The sequence below is a fragment of the Nuphar pumila genome, chromosome 8, assembly GCF_984573655.1.
Source record: "Nuphar pumila chromosome 8, dmNupPumi1.hap1.1, whole genome shotgun sequence".
Classification (NCBI taxonomy): domain Eukaryota; kingdom Viridiplantae; phylum Streptophyta; class Magnoliopsida; order Nymphaeales; family Nymphaeaceae; genus Nuphar; species Nuphar pumila.
The window spans coordinates 15,133,128-15,153,167 of record NC_143256.1 but is presented as its reverse complement, the minus strand read 5'-3'; the positions used below and the strand labels follow the sequence as shown (position 1 = coordinate 15,153,167).

Genomic DNA, 20,040 nt, shown 5'->3' with positions numbered 1-20,040 from the left:
ACAGTAGCAGAGATGCACTTAAAACAACAATGGTGGATGCCCTTCATGTCCATCACGATACCATGAGGATGGAAGGCATCCTACTCGGTTCCTCCAAGCTCGAATACTCCAAGTTTGGCTCAAAACACAAAAATTGCCATTCTTTCTCCAAGTTTCTTCTCAAAACTTTTGCAAAATTCTTCAAATTGTTGTACATATATTGTATTTGAATCGTTATACCAGATAATGTCCTTAAGTGATTTACACAATGACATCTATGTCGGAGACAACGATTTACCTTTGCTACAAATAACAGTCCAACTTATTGACGTGTTTAGTAAAATTAATTTTTATTTCAACCCAGAGAGATTTACATAATTTGTCTGTTATATGTTCAAACCACAAACTCATCATTTATAAAGGAAATGTCACTTCGTCTATTCTTTACTGACGAAGCAAAGCGAAGCGACACCCTCCTAAACTTGTGCGACCTGTCATTCATTTATAAAGGAAACATCGTTTCACATACCGCTCATTTTAAAAAAGCGCACACAAATAAATTGCATTGCACATTAATTAAAAAACATCATTTCATTTGCCTTTTGCAAAAATGAATTATAATTGATTGCAAGTCAATCAATATCAAGCAACAATATGCCTTTGTTTGTCTTTCTCAATGAAATCGATTTGTATTTATGAAGTTACCTCGATTTGTATCGCTGAAGTTACCTCAATTTATACTTTACTAAGTCTAAACATTGTGTCGATTTGTTTGTTGTTTTTCTTTTCTGCCTTTTATGAATCAGTCATTTTGTAAATCACGATAGGACATATCATTCATATAGACAAAGCTCGTAAAGGCAAATCATAATAGGATATTCAAATGGATTTGGTGGGATGAGATGTATTTGATTGTCAGATGGGTTTAGGTAGGGGAGTGATTGGATTGGGTTGGATGTGAGACCTATTTAGCTCTCATCAAATTTAAACCCAATCTAAACTATTATATATAGAGAGAGATACAAATTTACATATATATATTTTAATTAAATTTATTTGGGTCTCAAATGAACCCAAAAGTTATTATATTTAAGTATGATCCATTTGGAATTTAGATAGATCAAAAACTTATTATATTTTAGTAAAATTCACAGTACACTAAAATGATTCATTTAGATCATAAGTGAATCCAATTCTTTTTTTCTTAAGTAGGAGTTATTTGGACCTCGAATTGAATTCAGATTTAAACAAATTCATTTTACATTCATGAGAACCATTTAGGTCTCAGGTAGATCCAAAAGCCTTATTTACTTACTGGAATCCAATTGGATCTCCAAATGGGTCTAAATGTTAATATACATAATGAGATCAAATTGAGTCTTTAAGTAGATTCGATATCTTATTTTCTTAGTAGGATCCAATTTGATCTCTAAATGGATCTAAAATACTTTTACATTAGATTACATTTATTTGGGTCTTAAACGGATCCAAATCTCTTATAGGTCCAGTCCAAACCCTGATCTGAGTCTAAACTATTTCCATATACATGATGGTCATGTATTGTATCTAAGCCAAACCATTGATTATGATGTATTATAACTAAATACTCATATTTTTTGTAAATGAATGTGGTTGTAAATCACATCGATTTGTAGTTATGAAGTTACCGCGACAATGATATGTCTTTGTGAACGAAATCAATTTGTATTTATAAAGTTACATTGATTTGTATCATTGAAGTTAACTCGATTTGTTCTTTACTAAGTCTAAACATCGTCTCGATTTGTTTATTGTTTTTCTTTTTTTACCTTTTATGAATCAGTCATTGTGTAAATCGCGATATGACGTGTCGTTCACTTAGACAAAGCTCGTAAAGGCAAACCCAATCTAAACTATTATATATATATATATATACACATTTACATATATATTTTTTAATTAAATTTATTTGGGTATCAAATAAACCCAAATTTTTTTTATTTAAGATGATCCATTTGAAATATAGATAGATCCAAAACTTAAACCCTAAACCCCAAACCCCAAACCCCAAACCCTAAAGCCTAAACTACAAACCCTAAAACCTAAAACCCTAAACCCTAAAACACTAAACACCAAACCCTAAACCCTAGACCCTAAACCCTAAACCTTAAATTCTAAAACCCTAAACCCTTAAAACACAAAAACCTAAACCCTAATCGTGATAGGGCATATCATTCTTATAGACAAAGCTCGTAAACACAAATCATGATAGGACAAATCATTTTTGCTTTATGTTCATGGGTGTACAGATCGTGATAGAACACTTCTTCTATAAAAAACAAATCGCGATCTCTTATAGAACTGATTGCAAGCCAATCGGTATCAAGCAAATCGCGATAACATGTAGCCTTTATACGTACAAATCCTTTCAGCCTTTTATCATTTTTTGTGTAAATCACGATAGGAAGAAAGGTCGTAAAAGTAAATCATAATTTCTGTAGTACACAACGCTAAATGCTTCTTCAATTTTTTTTTATGAAGGCCGAACATTACAACAATTTATTCAGTAGCACTTGTGTGTTGAACTTATTAAAAAAAGAATTATATATTTATAGAATGTCACATTACAAAAAAGAATTATAGAATTACAACAAAGAATTATAGAATTACAATAAATAATTATCGGGATACAAAAATCACATAATGTTTATTCAGTAGCACTTGACGACTCAGATGGACTATGATATACAAATCGTCTCTTTCTTTTTCTTGGTGGACTCTCTTTTCTTGGTGGACTCTCTTTTAGGTATAGGCATAATTATTCATGCTAATGAATGCTAAATATTAAAATGATTTATAATAACGAGTGCTAAATATATTACAACGATTGTTGCTAATGAATGTTTTGTATTAAAATGATTTACACTAATGAATGCTACATATTACAACAATTTACAATAATGAATGCTAAAACGATACCGCTTTGTACTAACGAAGACAAAATCATTCAACGATCATTACTTAAGAATACTAAAGATTATAACAATTTACACTAATAAAAGTTAAATGCTAAAGCGATAACGATTTATACTAAGGAATACAAAATCCTGCAACGATCATTACTTAATAATGTTAAACATTAGAACAATTTATACTAATGAATGCTAAATGCTAATACGATAATGATTTGTACTAACGAAGACAAAATCCTACAGCGATGATTACTTAAAAATGCTAAACATTTCAAAGATTTACACTAATAAAAGTTAAATGCTAAAGCAATAACGATTTGTACTAAGGAATACAAAATCTTATAAGCACTCATTACTTTAGAATGTTAAACATTAGAACAATTTATACTAATGAATGCTAAATGCTAATGCGATAATGATTTGTACTAACGAAGACAAATTCTTGCAGCGATGATTACTTAAGAATGCTAAACATTTCAACAATTTATACTAATGAATGATAAATGCTTAAACGATTATAAACGATTTTAAACCATTTACCTCATTTAATTGCAGACCATCTAAAATGAACTTAGCATTATCCTCCTTGACATTTATTGTAGCCTATCGGTCGATCTTGGAAAAACCATAAACCGCAGGGCCACACTGAGGACAAAAGGCGACAATATGCTCTCATGCTCAGGCCTACAAAAATAATATATTAGTAAGACTATAACCTTCAACGACATTAGTCTATAACTACCAAATATGTAATAAATAATTACCTTAACAAATGGCTAAAACCCTTCAACGGTTTTTGTACCCTTACTCACACGGTAAAGTTGACTGCATAAGAATGCAAGAATAGTAGCACCCCATGCATAGTTGTCTACTTCATCGAAGTCTTTCAAGAACTGCAGCCACAGGTAACTTAACCTCGAACCAGACAAATCCGAAAATAGAGTAAGTCCAAAAAAATAAAGATGGAAGCTGCGCAACTCTTGGTCAGCTCTTTCAGATGCACATGTAGCAGACCGGCCTTCCCATTTATTACGAAAAGAAGAAACTTTCATTAATGTGAAATTGCTTTCACCAAAAATACATTGACCCCAATCCTCCATCGACATTCCTAGAAGGGTCGTGCACTTGTCCCTTGCATTATAGTTTGAATCTCATGCTAGGACAACAATTCTATGGCACTTAAGACCCGTAATTTGTGGCACATCTTCTAGGGTCATGGTGATCTCAAAAGAATCAAACTGGAATGTGTTCATCTTATGATTTCACTTATTGACCGGGTGGGTCATAGTGTTCCAACACGAGAAAGCCACTGAAGTGCATATTTCATAATTGATCATTCTGATATTCACTCAGATGTCCATATTACGACAGAACTGCAGGCCACTGACACCGCCCTTTGAGCTTTTCACCTGGCGTTCTACTTATCTTCTGACCTCTTTGTAGCACAAAATAACATATTATTTGTATCAAATCAAAATTACTCTCATTTGTACTTTTACATGTCGCTATACACAGTAATTCCTATATATAATAATTGTTGCACACTCGCTATCACTGTAATCATATACACAATAATCAATATCAAAGTAATCGCTATACGTACTAATCGCTATACATAGGTCACAATAATCACTATACATAGTAATCGCTATCACAGTAATCACTGTACATAATAATACCTATCACAATAAATCATTACGTAATCGCTATATGTTACATATAAACAGATTCAGATATCCTTCAAATTTGGATATTTATCAGATTTGATAGCAAAATCAGAATCGAATTATACTCGAATAGTTTTAGCTTATCAAATGCAACTGGACAATCGAATTTGGTCGGATATAGGATCAAAAATATGATTCACTGAGTGGCAGTTGTGCCAGAGAATGATGTTAAGGCACTTTATGCATTTGAGAAAGGAGGTGAGACGGCCTTTGTATTTGCATTGAAAACTGGATTTAGCAACTACCACCTCATAAAATGGTAGATGCCAAATCCAGAAATGGACTGCTGGCACTTTGTCAAATGCATAAACTCCCTCCAACTACCAGTTCCCATATGGAGACTTATTTCACATTCTTAAGATCGAAATATCATCAAGAGGGCATTTATTGCATCCCCACCCAAGGGAAGCCACTTCTTGAAGGGACGCATGAGAAAAAGTTCTTTCCCATGGGGGGAAGGTGTGAACCAGTGTTGTCGATATTGGCCTGAATGTCGATGCACCAGAAAATACTGACCTGAATTGGCTATTTTTTAATAAAATGTAAAAAATAGATTAAAATTAATTTTTTATATTATTTTAATGGCTTTAACATGTGTCACGTTCTGATTGACACAATATTTTTTAATTATTTTTTGGCCAATTCAGAATAATTCACTTGAGAATGGATATTGGAGGATTCACCTGAATCATTGGGCCAAACGATACAAGTCCGATTCTAATACAGACAACAGTGGTGTGAACCCATTTTGACAGGAAAGATGCTTGTTTGCCTTTATTATGTAAACACCACCACATGTTTTCCATGGAGATGTTTGTTTCACCTCCCTTAGTAAAAGTTCTCTTTCCTACGAAAGAGTGTCTCTTTCATCCCCCCCCGAAAAGAAAGCAATATCCATGCTTGAACAAAGAAGCGAGTGCGAATAGGCCAAGGGATTAAGCATTCTATTATTTCATCACAATTCCAGCAATGAACATTGCATACACAAATATGATCATGGAAAATATTTAGGTGTATGCATGGCTGATCAGACCGACAAAAGGAGAAGGAAAAAAAAAAACACCCAATATAACCCCAAAAAGGCGAAAAACTCACATCAGCAAAATCATATCAAAACACGAGCCATTCTGCTATGTTCTTCTAGTCTTCAATCAAAGACAAACTGGAAAGGGTTTTCCTATAAACAAAACAGAGAATTCTTTTGACGAAGACTGCACAGAGCAAGAAATGTAAGGCCACACAACTTGCTTCCAAAACCAAATCAACCATCAATTGCAGTTACGATCCCGTTACTGCTGCACTAATCTCCACACACGAATGCATGCATCTTCACCAGAGCTTACAACAGTGCAATCATCATTGAAAACTAATCCATAAACACCTCCCAAGTGAGCACCCTTTATGGTTATATGACTTGAAGCTGGCTTATCAACTTCATATATAATTATGCTTGTGTCTAGAGATCCCGTAGCAACCATTGTGCTATCAGGAGACCAAGCCACACAATTTATACGAGCAGTATGGTACAACATGTTCTTAAGCTTAACCTGCAGAAGATAGTCAACTGGTTAGTGAGACAAATGTTCAGGAAGTTAAAAATCAAACCTTGGTAATTAACATTACATTTCTAAAAAGGATTAATGCGGAAGGGAAAGGAAGAAAGAGAGATGGACTATGCAAATGGGAACCAAAAAGTTAGAAGTATGAACAACTTAAATATAGTGACAAAATCTATCAAAAATAAAGAAAAAAAAAACATGGATGAAGCATGATAGCCTTCCACTACTTTAATGTGTGTAAAAAGAATTTAGGAAACAAAAAGAAAATTAAAAAACCATATAGGATTTACATTGTGCCTGATAAATTGAACCATGGCATTTTGCTATGTCACATGGGTGCGGGTGCGACATGGGTGCGGCGCAATTTCAAAAATTTTGGACACGGGGACTCGGCTATATATATATATAATTCTAGTAAACAATTAAAATTAAGTAGCCAAAACTATGACCTTAATTTTTTTGAAAGTTTCAATTTGGCATTCCCATTTCTTTATGGTAGTTCTTAAGCTAGCTTTTCTAATACTTGTGAAACTAGTATTTTTTTAAACTGGAAAAGCATTTATTTAGCTATCTCAAATGGTTGGGTTACCTTTTATCGTGTTTTATACATATTTTTACATAAGTTGTGACTTGTGAAACAGTCACACAAACTGTGCACACAGTCTGTGCAATGCAGTCTGTGACTGTGCAGACTGTGCACAGTCACACAGACTGTGTGCAATGACTGTGCAGTTGCAGTTGCACAGTCTGTGACTGTGCAACTGCATTGCACAGTCTGGTTATATATTAAAAAAAAAGATATATAAAAATTGTTTTTTTTTGTTTTTTGTCTTAAAAATGGACATTTTTGGACTCGGTCAAAGTTGACCGAGTCCAAAATGTGGACGGACGCGGCCTAGACTCGTTGACCGAGTCCGACTCGACGTTGACCGAGTCCGACTCGGCGTTGACCGAGTCCGGGCCGAGTCCGAAGCCGCACCCGTGTCCGCACCCGTGTCGGGGCGTGTCGACTCGGGTGCGGCACCTCCCTAGCCGAGTCCGTGTGACATAGGCATTTTGTAGTCTAGGAAAACAAGGGTAATTATAATACCGCACACAAGGCCATAAATGCTTAAGAATTTTCAAGGTTTTTGGATCTAGAATGCCATTGACATACAATAGAATGAATGTCTACTACATTTTTCATAACAGGGATATTGCGCCGAATCAATTCATTCTAGGTCTTGATTGCTTTGTCACCTTCTCATGAAAATCCAGAACATGCAATTAATAGCAAAGTACACCATTATTATCAAAACTGGTATTTGTCTTATGCACCACAATTTGCTTTGTAATCCCATTGTTGCTTAAAGCTAAACTTATGGTCCCCAATAGTAATATTCCTGCTTATTGCTGATCTCCAATCTTTACTGGGCTCCTCCTTTTCCCAGTTCCTTCAACTTGCTTCATGTCAAATTTTTTGTGTTCTGTAATTTCAGACAGCTTGTAACATGCCCATTCTATCCCTGACAATGCTCATCTTTCTGTTTAATTAACTCTTAAGGACAAGATGTAAGGATACGTGGCATTTCTTCAATATGTGTTTTTATTTTTGCTTTACGTAACATGCATTAGTATTGTATCATTGTCATCAATGGCTCGGGTAATTGATTTGTAGTACCAGTTGGAGTCACACTATCTCAACCAGGCCATATTCAGGCAAACCTAGCTTGACTAATAAAAAAAAATTAACTCAATCCTAGTGAGGATTAATCTATTATGAGAGATCATCCCATGTGATTAATGAGTTGGGACATCAACCTGTTGTAGTTGGAATATTCATTTTCTCTTTCCTATTTCATTGAGTCAAATTGAAATGACAAAAATTGACACAAAATTAGAGCAGCCATGACGAAGTGATCTATTAATCTCATCTTCATGCTTTTTCCTCTAATCTTCTAACCTCTTTCTTCTCTATGGATTTAATATTTTTCAGAAGATTTCTTTGTTTTGAATGTTAAATTTTAAAACACATACTGGAATCATAGGCAGATCTGACTGTTAGCTTTGAACAAATCTGGAATCTAACTTGTTTTTTGGTCCCATAGGCTTGGGTGAAGGGGATAAATGGATTGGTACGTGGAAATGGTAGCTCTATCTCAGCTGGTGGTGTGGTTGGCTGGAACCAAATAATCAAATCTTCAAGGGAGTACGACCTTGCAAAGGGGGGTGATTGAATTGGTAATTAAGTTTATGGTTCAAATCAAGCTTGCAAAGGGGTCAGGCTGAGGTTCCAGACTGACTTATGGTCCAGGGATGTAACTCTTGCTGAAAGATATCCACCATTTTTTCACATAAACAGAGATAACAGCATACTTGTAAGTGAATGTTGGAAAGGAAGAGCTAGTTAGTTCACTGAATTCAGAAGGAATTTCAAGGAGCAAGAGGTAGAAGATTGGTTTTGGTTATGGCTATTGGATTTTTAGGCCCATGGAAAATTTCTGACAGCGAGAATTCCTTATATGGAAATGTGACGGATGTGTTATGTTCTCTATAGCTTCATTTAGCCATGCTTTTGGCTGTAAAGATGTAGACCACTTTCCAAATGACACCGTCCAGGGTTTCCATCCCTCTCCTACAGCCAAGATATTTGTGTGGCTCTTAGCACTTGATAAGGTTAATAACCAGTGCAAATTGAAAGACAAAAGTTTCCAGCTTGCAAGTACTTGCTACTTCTGTTTCGATGAGAATGAAACAATTGAGCATTTGTTTTGGTTTTATCCAGCATTTCAGTGGTTGTTCAAACAAGCTTTGGATTGTGCCAATAAAATGGCCAGATGGGGATTTAGCTTGGATTGGTCGGAATAGGCCTGGTGGTTAAGAATCTTAATTTGATCTATTCTGTAAGCTTGTTGAAAGATTTCTTATCCCCTGGCTTAAATTATTTCTCTTAGACAAAAAAAAAGGATTTACATGGTTTGCAAAGTGTTATAATGTGCATCTCCCTAGCATACTGTCTGTAGACTCTGTACATACACCAATTCTTGTTTTCTTTTTGTTATGTGTGTGTGCTTGTGTTCAAGGATTGATACACACACACACACACACACACACACACATATCTATATATATATATATATATATATATATATATATATATATATATATATATATATATATATATATATATATATATATATATATATATATAGAGAGAGAGAGAGAGAGAGAGAGAGAGAGAGAGAGAGAGATGGTACCTCTCGAGTGACATGGTCCCATACAACAGCTTCTCGATTGAGATCACCAGAAATAAACATAGAGGCATCTGGGGAGAAACGAATGACGTTAATAGCACCACGATGCTTCTCAAGGACTGACTCTTCAGTGAGAGTGTCCCCATTGAGAGAATAGACGTGGAGTTTCCCATCTTGGCCACCAACAATGGCCTCACTTCCATCAGGTGAAATTGCAGATGCCGTCACAGCAAACCCAAGATTCAGAGTTGACAACACTTTGGATCCACGAAGCATGATTACTCCTGAATCAGTTGAAAGCAATGCCAGCTCGGGCTTATCAAGTGCAATATTTAAGTCCTTTGGTTGTGCACCAATATCAATTTGTTCTTCATCACCACACTGATCAGCATGCAACGAAATTCTCCTTACCTGTAAAATTTTGGGGAAAAGGATCATCTCTTGTAGCAAAAGCAAGTTGAACATATTGTACATAGCTACAGTTGTTGTACAGTCAGCAAAATATAAGCCCCACAGCAGGATATCATCAATTGGAATTTGGCAGGTAGATTAAGAAATTGTTCCTTATTAAAGGAATATGCTTTTCATCAGACTTGGTGAGCAATACTACCGTGTATTGAACTTTTATAATTGGCTGCAAAGCTTTCCAGACAAGAATATATGGACTATCCCTGATATTTACTATCCAAACATCAAAGAAGAGGACCAAATATTTGGAGAACACCTGATAAAATCATCAAATTGGACTAGGACAATATAACTTAAAAACGAGGAGAAAATCTCCAACCGAATAGCCTTTGGAAATCTTTCACATGTTATTGCCATTAGACATACTAGCGAGCACAGACATGCTCCCAGTCTATGTCACAGGGACTCACCAAAGAGGCCTCTGCACCCACGTCGACGCGACGCGGGTGTGGCACCCAATTCGGTCAACCCGCACCCAAGGTTATCATTGTCCAAAATGGACTTGGTTAACTTTGTCCATTAAAAAAAGGGACAGGGCTCGATAATGGGTAAGGGTACCTCGAGCACCCCCCTCCCCCCCCAATTAAAAAAATAAGGGGGTACCTCGAGAAGGGGTAAAGAGGGATGGGGCTTGAGAATGGGGTACCACGAGAAAGGGTAAAGGGGTGGTGTTAAAATATATATATATATATATATATATATACCCTCCCGCACCCCCACACCCAAGTTCTTTTAAAGTGCCGCATCGCCGCCCCCGCATCTGCACCCGTACCTATGTGACATAGCTCCCAGTTTATCCAATACATATATGCACATGTATGAATAAAAATTGTAGTTAGTTGCCTGTTTATAGAGAGCGTGAGAGAGGTTGACTATACCATGCACGTGCGAAAATCAAATTCCACTTGTACAACTTACATAATGAATAACAAATAGTGTCAACTGTCACATACAAATCAATTCCTTATGCTGTGAACATTGGATCAAGAGAATTTCTGCTCATGACATTTTATATGTCAAAATTACAACTGGCACGGTAACAATGTCAGAACAAAACAATATCCATAGTACTATGATTAGGCCAATGAAGCACTGCTCGTCATATTATATCATTACATGGCAAGGTGTACCTTTCAAAAGGTATATGTGTAATTAGGTTAACCTAAAGTTAGACATAACATACAAGAGAGTTGACTGCGACATCACCCACCATATGAGGCACTTTACAGCCCTGTGGTACCTCCTGTTATCTCTTCTCTATTCTTCGTCTTCACCACATGAACATAAAGTTGAATTACTTGCTTAAAAGATGTAGTACTGCTCATTTCAAGCATGGGCGTGAACAAATCTCAATTCATTTTTTATTTCTTCTCAAGGAGTATTGAAAATGATATTACTTGCATATTTTGGTCAAACTATTTCAATGGAATATTATATAGAATTTCAAAGGCTATTTAAGTTTCTAATTCAAGAATTTGACATCAAGAAATTGGTCTCATTTACGTACCTCTTAGAGATTGAAGTTACAAGAACAACAAAGAGTATATTTATCTTTTAGAGAGAATATGTTGGAAGATACTGTTATTAGTCAGTTTGGAGCCTTGTGAATTAACTAACATATCTGTTATCCGATTAGCCTGATTAATCAATTCATGCACAATGAAATGATACTGAGATGGGCCATGAATATTCAAAAAATTGAAGGCTACTCATCAAAAAGGAATCTTCTATGCCAATTCCTTTGAAGTACAAAATAGATGACCTGCATGTATGTGCATAAAAGAACCGCCTCTGGTTTTAATTTCTTTGAGAGTGAATTTCGTACCATTGAATAGAAAAGAGACAAATGATCATAAGCTTAAATGTTGAAGCCAAATTATAAAGCCATGTCTTTTGGGCCATTTGAAAAGAATTCATGTAAAAGCAATATTACAAAAGGCAGAGATTCAGGTGAAACTTCTAGGAAGCTTTATGGTGATAAATAATATCTATGAAAAGAAGCAACCATATATTGGTGACTTGCCACTTTAATAAGAAAGAGTTGCATTCAAGATGTTTAGCACTTCAAATTTTCTGAACAGAATTGCAAATTCTCCAAGAGAGTTCAAGGCTTGACTTCATAAATCAATTCGATAGATATCTTTGCAACACCTCAAGATGGAGCATTGTTGCCTATCTCAATTAGGGGTGGCAATCGGGTCGGGTTGGCAGGTCGACCCGGCGGGTTGGCTGGTCAGCATACCTCAACCCGACCCGTTTATTAAACGGGTCGGCTGTGGCAAACACGAACCCGACCCGTTTATTAAACGGGTAACCCGACACGACCCGCCAACCCGTTTATAAACGGGTTGGGTCGGTTAAACGAATTGGCAGGTTAGCAGGTTGACCCGCCCGCCTAACCCGTTTATTAAACGGGTCAGCTGGGTTGGCATACCCCTAACACGAACCCGACCCGTTTAATAAATGGGTTAGGCGTGAAAAGATACTGTCATTTAGTATAAAGTCTGGATCTCAGGATCCAGACCCAATTCCTTTCATTTTAAACACATGCTCATTAATGTTTCATTAATGACATGCTATAATTTTATCATAACATGTAATGGGTATTTTCGTACCCTAGCTATTGTATCTGTGTGTATTTAATCAGAGAAGCAAAAATGAATACCCTGATTAGGGATTTTTGCTGCAGCCTCGTTCTCTCTCCCCATGCTGTGTTGTTGCTTGTAGATGAAGAAAGGAACCCATGATTTCTATCATGGTATCAGAGCAGCAGGTTCAATATTGAAGATCGGTTCCTTCTATGACTGATTTGTCTCCTTCTAAGGTACCTGTTTTCTCATTTTTCCTATCGATTTCTCTTGTATTTAAATCTGCAGTCCGGACTGAAATCTCTTCTTCGTACTCTCCTCTTTCTTTTTGCTCTTTTGAAATACATCATTAATCTGCTTATTGTCTTCTTCAAGTACCTCCTTTTGATTCCCCTTTTTTATTTAAGCCAACGTGTTTCTCTTATTTCCAAAATCCAAAACTGAAATTTGGTCACGTTGGCATATTTCCTCCTTCTTTCATTCCCTGTTGTTCTTCTGTCATATCTACTACTTCTTTCACATTGCTGCACGTGATCTTACCCATCCATAAGCAAAATAATCAAGCAAGATCATTTTTTTTATCTATGTGTGATTACAAGAGTTGAAAAGGATCACTCCAAACTCATTTGCATATTGACGTCAGATCAGATTGTGATCTGCACGCCCAGATCTATCTTGATTAAAATAATTTCATCTTCGAATTCATTTTCATCTCTGTTTTGCCTGTTTTCTCATTATTCTAAAAGGAAAACACATTATTTTCAAAATAACGTACCTATTACTGATTGAATTTTATTCAGAACAGATTCTTTACTGTGCAGTCCTGTTTTTCTGCCTCGTGTTCATCAGTTAAAAAAAAAAACTAGTCTGGTCTTTAGACTTCTCTGATATTAAAATTTATGTTCTGAATTATACTAGAATTCAATTATGGTTGGGTCTTTGTCGTAAGGCCATTTCTTGTTTTTTATTCCTTCTCTTGGTTGGATCTTATTCCTTCTTGTTTTTGGCTTCAAAAGAATATGGACTCATTCCCTGATTCTCAGTCTGGTCTTTCCACAAACTTTCTCAGCCAACTCGTGTCTGAGAAACTGAACAATTCCAATTTCCTAACTTGGAAGCAACAAATCATACCATTCATAAGAAGTCAAGACCTTTCTGGACATCTGGATGGTTCTGTTCCTGTTCCTCCAGAATTCATACCACAAGAAGAAAAGAATGGTGAGAAAGATCTTTCTATTACCTATGTTAGAAATCCTGAGTATGTATCCTGGATGAAGTGAGATCAGGCGTTGGTTGCCTATATCACTTCTACATTGTCACAAGAAGTGCTTGTGGCAATTCCAGATGACTGCTCTGTTAAAATGTAAAACTGTGCAAATGTTTCATATTTACTGACAAAAATGATAAACTTTCTCCTCGTGTGATTCCCTGTGCCTTTTTAGGATATGCTGAAAACCAGAAAGGTTATAGATGTTTTGACTTCAAAAATAATAAACTATATGTGTCTAGAAATGTTTCCTTTCTTGAAAAGGAGAGCTTCTTTGATTTTAGAAAATTAAAAGACGTCACTGAGTACTCCTTTTTGCTAGATCTAATATCAACATATGATGAATATGACCTTGATTGTAACTTTGATGATGATCAAAGAATTATTGATCTTAATGTTGAAAATGAAGAAGTTCATAGAGATACTAGTATTCAATATTCCAGGAGACAAGAGTCTAATCCTCCATGTGCACTTGAAAAATATTCTAACATTCCAACTAGACAATCATCCCGAATCTCGAGGCCTCCAGGAAAGTTTATATCAGTGGTGGAGCCAGGGGTGGGTATGGGTGGGCGGCCGCCCACCCTAAAATTTGAAACCGAGTCGACTCATGACTCGAAAAATCGAGTCGAATCGGGACTCGTGAAACCGAGTCGACCGAGACCCGGGCTCTCGATGAGTCTAGAGCCTGCCAAAAGAGGCGAGGGGTAAAACCCTAGCCAGTTTTCTAAAGCTCTGCCCCTCCGTTCCAGCGTTCCCCTTCAGTCACAGGCAAGACGGCAACCCCATTCGCCGGCAACCCTTGTGCTCTGCTGTGCCGCCGGCCTCCCTTCGGTGAACCCGCGGTGGCGGTGCCCCCCTCCGAGCTTCTCCCTCTCGGCTGCAATCTCCGGCGACGCGAGGCACCGGTGTCGCAGTCAGTCGGACCTTTGCCAATCTCCGGCAACCATCGCTAGCAGTTTGAAGAAGACCCTCTTATCTCCTAAATTTGAGGGTGGGTTTTGTTCATGTTCAGTGGCTCTGGTGATACAGTATCCAGTTATCCATTCTACAGGAGCAATACAGGCCAATCCTTCAATTTGGTTCTTGATCCTTTCTTTTTGGGGCACAATTGAACGTGGGTCTAGTTTCTTTCCTCCTTTTTGGGCGCAACCTCATTGGAAGAGTCAATCTTGCTATCCTTTCTTGGTCATCGTGCGTGCATAGGACTCTCCTTTTGTGCCTGCTGCTAAAACAAGGTATGGATGTCTATCAATGTAACGAAGGCAACGGATAGCGTATCTTTATCTACCAGATAGTTGGTGAGTGAATTGCTTGTTCTCGATTGTCTAGGATTCTTGTAGTGAGTAACTGTGGCCATTGGCAGATTTTAATAATTGGGCATCTGTATTTTTTGTCTAACAGGCATTTTTATACTCTTTTTGCTTGAATTCTGCATATGGTGCATGTTGGTCATCATCGGTGTCATAAAAAATGTATTCATTTTTTAGCTGAAAGCTTTTCGGGGTTCTACGACCAATCTTGGTGGTCAGAGGCGGAGCTGGGGGGGGCGGGGGCAGGAATGGGCTGTAGCCCAGTCCTGCCTCTCGAAACAGTTAAATTTTTTTTTTTTTAAAAGCCCAGTCCTAGCCCAGCTCAGCCCTGACTGCAGCAAATAGTTTGATTTGTCCATATAAAATAGATTTTTATTAATAATTGTAGCCATTTTTTATTTTATCTCAAATTTTTTTTTTCGGGGGCGCTGCCCCCGAGCTCCCGACTATCACGCCATTTTTTTGTTTGCTACACCCCTATTTGCCCATCCCCCACGTCAATCCTAGCTACGCCACTGGTTTGTATCATACGAGTCTTTCTCACCCACATATAGGGCAGTTATTGCATTAATTCACTCATATGAAGAACCATCCACATATTTTCAAGCAAAAACTGATATCAAATGGATAGAAGCCATGAAAACTGAATTAGATGCACTTGAAAAGGCTTCTACATGGAATATTCAAGATCTTCCTTCAGGGAAGAAAACTATAGGATGTCGATGGGTTTATAAAATTAAAACCAAGAGTGATGGTACTCTTGAAAGATATAAAACCCGTTTAGTAGCCAAAGGTTATGCCCAAGAATATGGGATTGATTATGAAGAAACCTTTGCTCCGATGGCTCGTATCAAAAAATGGTCTATTTTGCAAATGGATGTCAAAAATGTTTTTTTAAATGGAAAGCTAGTTGAAGAAGTATACATGGAACCCCCTCCTGGTCTAAGTATTCCTAAGGGTAAAGTCCTTCGCTTAGAAAAAACTCTTTACGGACTTAAACAAGCACCAAAAGCTTGGTATGATAGGTTTAGTCGTGTTATGATTGATATTGGTTTTCAATTCTGTTTAACTGACACTGCTTTGTTTATTAAGAATTCTGATGCAGGGATCATTGTGCTTCTTCTCTATGTGGATGATATGATCATCACCGGAAGCGATAAACAGGGAGTTGAAACAATCAAAACACTTCTTAAATCTCATTTTGAAATGACTGATTTGGGCTTGTTGAGATACTTTTTAGGCATTGAAGTTGCTTATTCTCCTAGAGGATATTTATTATCTCAAACTAAATTTGCTTTTGATATTGTTTTCAGGTCTGGTATTACTGATGATAAGAAAGTTGACACTCCAGAAGTTGTTAATGTTAAAATGAAGATTGATGATGGAGAACTTCTTGCAGACCCTACTCCTTATAGACAGCTTGTCGGAGCACTTTCCTATCTATCCATTACCAGACCAGATATAGCACATGCTATTCATACAGCAAGTCAATTTCAACATGCTCCTACTTCTGTTCATATGGGAGCAGTCATGCGTATTATCATATACATCAAGTCCTCTCTTTCACAAGGACTTTTCTTATCTTCCTCCTCTTCTCTTGATTTAATTGCATATACTGATGCTGATTGGGGAGGTGATCCCAATAACAGACACTCAACCACTGGCTTTTGTGTCTTTTTAGGGGAATCATTGATCTCGTGGAGGTGTAAAAAGCAGCAGAAGGTATCTCTCTCATCCACCGAAGCTGAATACAGAGCCATGGCAACCACGACCATGGAAGTAGTTTGGCTCCGACGACTGCTTGCTGACATGGGAGCTGAAGCAACAAAGGCTTCACAAATGTGTTGTGACAACAAAAGTGCGATCTACATTGCCAGTAACAGAACATTCCACGAACGCACCAAACACATCGAAATGGATTGTCACTACGTTAGAGAGGAATATCTACACGGGATAATTGATCTGCCATATGTCACTTCAGAATATCAGTTAGCAGACTTCTTTACAAAGCCTCTCGCTGCTCCCCGATTTCACTTTCTCTTAGACAAACTTTCGCTCATTGTACCGTAAGTTTGAGGGGGAGTGTTAAAATGTAAAACTGTACACATATGTATATATAATAATATTATATTATTATTATATATATATAAATACATTTTTCATTTCTTTCTTTTCTGTATTTTTTTTCCTTTATTTTTATTTTTTGTCTTTATGTCATCTAGTTCAGTTTGAACTAGAATGACTGTTGCTAGTCAAGTCCTGTCCAGACTTGACTAGCAATAGAGCTGTTGGACTGACACATTCCAACAGCTCTTAATAGAGCTGTTGGACTGTGTCCAACAGCTCTATTGAGTCCTCTTTCAGCTGTGTATATAAAGGGGTGCAGCCCCTCTTGTATTTCATTCCAATGCTTCTTAAGCAATTGGTTTTTCATATCAATAAATAATACATTTTTGTTTTTATTTTGTTTCCGGTTATACCCTTTTTAAGGGTTATGCTTTAGTGTCATTCTTGACACTTGCCCTTGTTAATCTAAGCTCGTGTTTCGAAGATCCCCATTTCATTTCATGCTCAACAATGCAATTATGGCATCGACTGGTTCAGACATATTCTCAAGTTTCTCAGGCCAGAGTATTATTTTTAAAGAAAGAGTTTCAAATGCTAAGAAAGGACTCCATGACTATTATGGAGTATTTGAACAAAATGAAGACTATTACAGATCAATTGGCCATTGTGGGATGCCCTGTTAGTGACAAAGATATGGTGCGACAAACTTTGAGTAGGCTGGGGTCGGACTATCATATGATGGTTACTTCCTTATTGTGTTTGCCAGATTTACCTACATTTGAAGATCTTCGTGTCAAGCTTTTACAGTATGAGATGACGTTGAAAGGATTTTCTGAAGATACTCATGCTCATGTTGGAGCACACAATGTTCTTGCCACAGGAGTTGCCTATGGGCGAGGACGTGGTAGGTATGATTTTCGAGACAAATGGGGTCAAGAAAGAAATGGACAAGGAAGTCGTGGAATACTACCTACACCCAATGTTCCTCCCAATGGGCAAAGGCAAAGGACAATACCTACCTGCTTTCTCTGGAACAAAAAGGGACACATAAAGGCAAATTGCTGGTTTAACCCGCAAAATAGAGGAAAGCAATTGGAGACAAGAAAGGGAACAGATACATTGAAAAATAGTGGAGAAGTCAAAGAGTTACTATTATTTGCCTTGGCTGAATTGAATATCAAACAGAATAATCAAGGTACTTGGTATGTTGATTCGGGTGCAGCCACTCATGTCACTGGTGATGCTGGTAAGCTCCTAAATCTTGTTTCTTATGTTGGTAGAAATAGTATAGTCACTGGAGATGGGTCTCACCACCATATTTCGCACATTGAAAATTTTGTAATCCCCATGTCCAACTATTCTCTTGCACTTTCAAATGTCATTCATGCTCCTAATATCAAGAAAAATATTGTTTCTGTCTCTAAACTTGTAGATGGCATTAATGCTTCAGTTGAGTTTACTCCTTTTTCTGTTTGTGTTAAGGACCTTCAAACGAGAGAAACATTCACTGAAGGAAAACGTCAAGGAAATATGTACGTGTTCCAAGAGAATCCTTCCTCTCGTGTTCAACCTGTTGATTCCATCTTGAAGCTCACATCATCATCTTCAGTTTCTACTGAGAGTGTTTTTAATCTTTCTGAATGTATTGAGTCGAATCTTTGGCATGGTCGTCTGGGTCATTGTAGTAGTCGCTTTATTGATAAGCTTGTTTCAAGTAGTCTTATTCCCAAGTCAAGTCTAGACTTAAGTGTCAATAATAAAAAGTGTTCTAGTTGTCTTCAGTGTAAGAGTCATGTTCTTCCTTTTCATTCCATTAATAAAAGAGCTTCAAGACCATTTGAAATTATATGTTCTGATGTTTGGGGCCCGGCTCCAGTTCCTTCCATGTATGGCACTAGATATTATCTCATATTTGTTGACAGTTATTCTCGATATACATGGATCTTCTTTATGAAAAGTAAATCTAAAACCTTCAAGTTATTTCAGAATTTTCATTCTTTTGTTCAAAACCAATTCTCTCAGAATATTATTTGTTTCCAATGTGATGGAGGGGGTGAATTCTCTTCAAATGACTTCATAAATTTCCTCCAAACAAATGGAATAAGTAGATATGTGTCTTGCCCTCACACACCTCAACAGAATGGGATTACTCAACGGAAGCATTGTCATATTGTCAAGAGTGCAATGAGCATGATGCATGATAGTAACCTTCCAGTTACCTTCTGGGCAGAGGCTTTTCACACAACTGTCTATGTCATAAATTGATTGCCTATGAACATCTTAGAGAACAAATCACCCTATTTCTCTTTGCATGGTGTGCATCCAAATTATCACGATTTGCGTGTATTCGGGTGTATGTTATGTTCATGTTGACAGTTCAATGCGGCACAAGTTTCAGGATAAGGCCTTAAAGTGCAGATTTGTGGGGTATGCTGATGATTACAAAGGCTACAAATGCTATGATCCCGTGAGCAAGCGCATAAAAATATCCAGAAATGTTGTGTTTGACGAATCAAATTTTGGTCATAATGCTAGCACTCCTCCTGAAATTGAAGTTTATCACCCTTGGTTGAACTCAGATCTCTTTTCTAGTATTGATAATGTATGTTCTTCTTAATGTAATCAAAGAGACTAGGGAAACGTATCTACTGTTGCGCAAAGAAATCAAGAAAGTGTAACGTCTGAATCACTATTGGCCCCCGAAAGGTATAAAGGCATTGGTTATTCTCGACGTGAGAAGGAGATACCTCCCAGCTTTAATCAGGAGCATAATTCTCCTTATGTTTCCACTCAATCACTTGCTCACAGAAGGTCTACCCGACCTCGGCATCCTATTGATAGGTGGGTCAGTTATGAGAACTTCACGATGGATTTTCAACTTTTCTTAA

At 37.0% G+C, this 20,040-nt stretch overlaps 1 protein-coding gene across 1 annotated transcript in view; it reads right to left on the bottom strand.

Moving 5' to 3' along the window:
- Window positions 1-5,946: 5,946 nt before the first annotated feature.
- LOC149829662 (actin-interacting protein 1-2-like) overlaps window positions 5,947-20,040 on the bottom strand; it is a 75,855-nt gene continuing 61,761 nt past the window's right edge. Inside the window, exons 7-8 of the mRNA XM_090015225.1 lie at window positions 9,453-9,860; window positions 5,947-6,204 (exon numbers count right to left, since the gene is read on the bottom strand). Coding sequence (XP_089871351.1) covers window positions 5,947-6,204; window positions 9,453-9,860 — 666 coding nt within the window. The remainder of the gene's footprint in view (window positions 6,205-9,452; window positions 9,861-20,040) is intronic.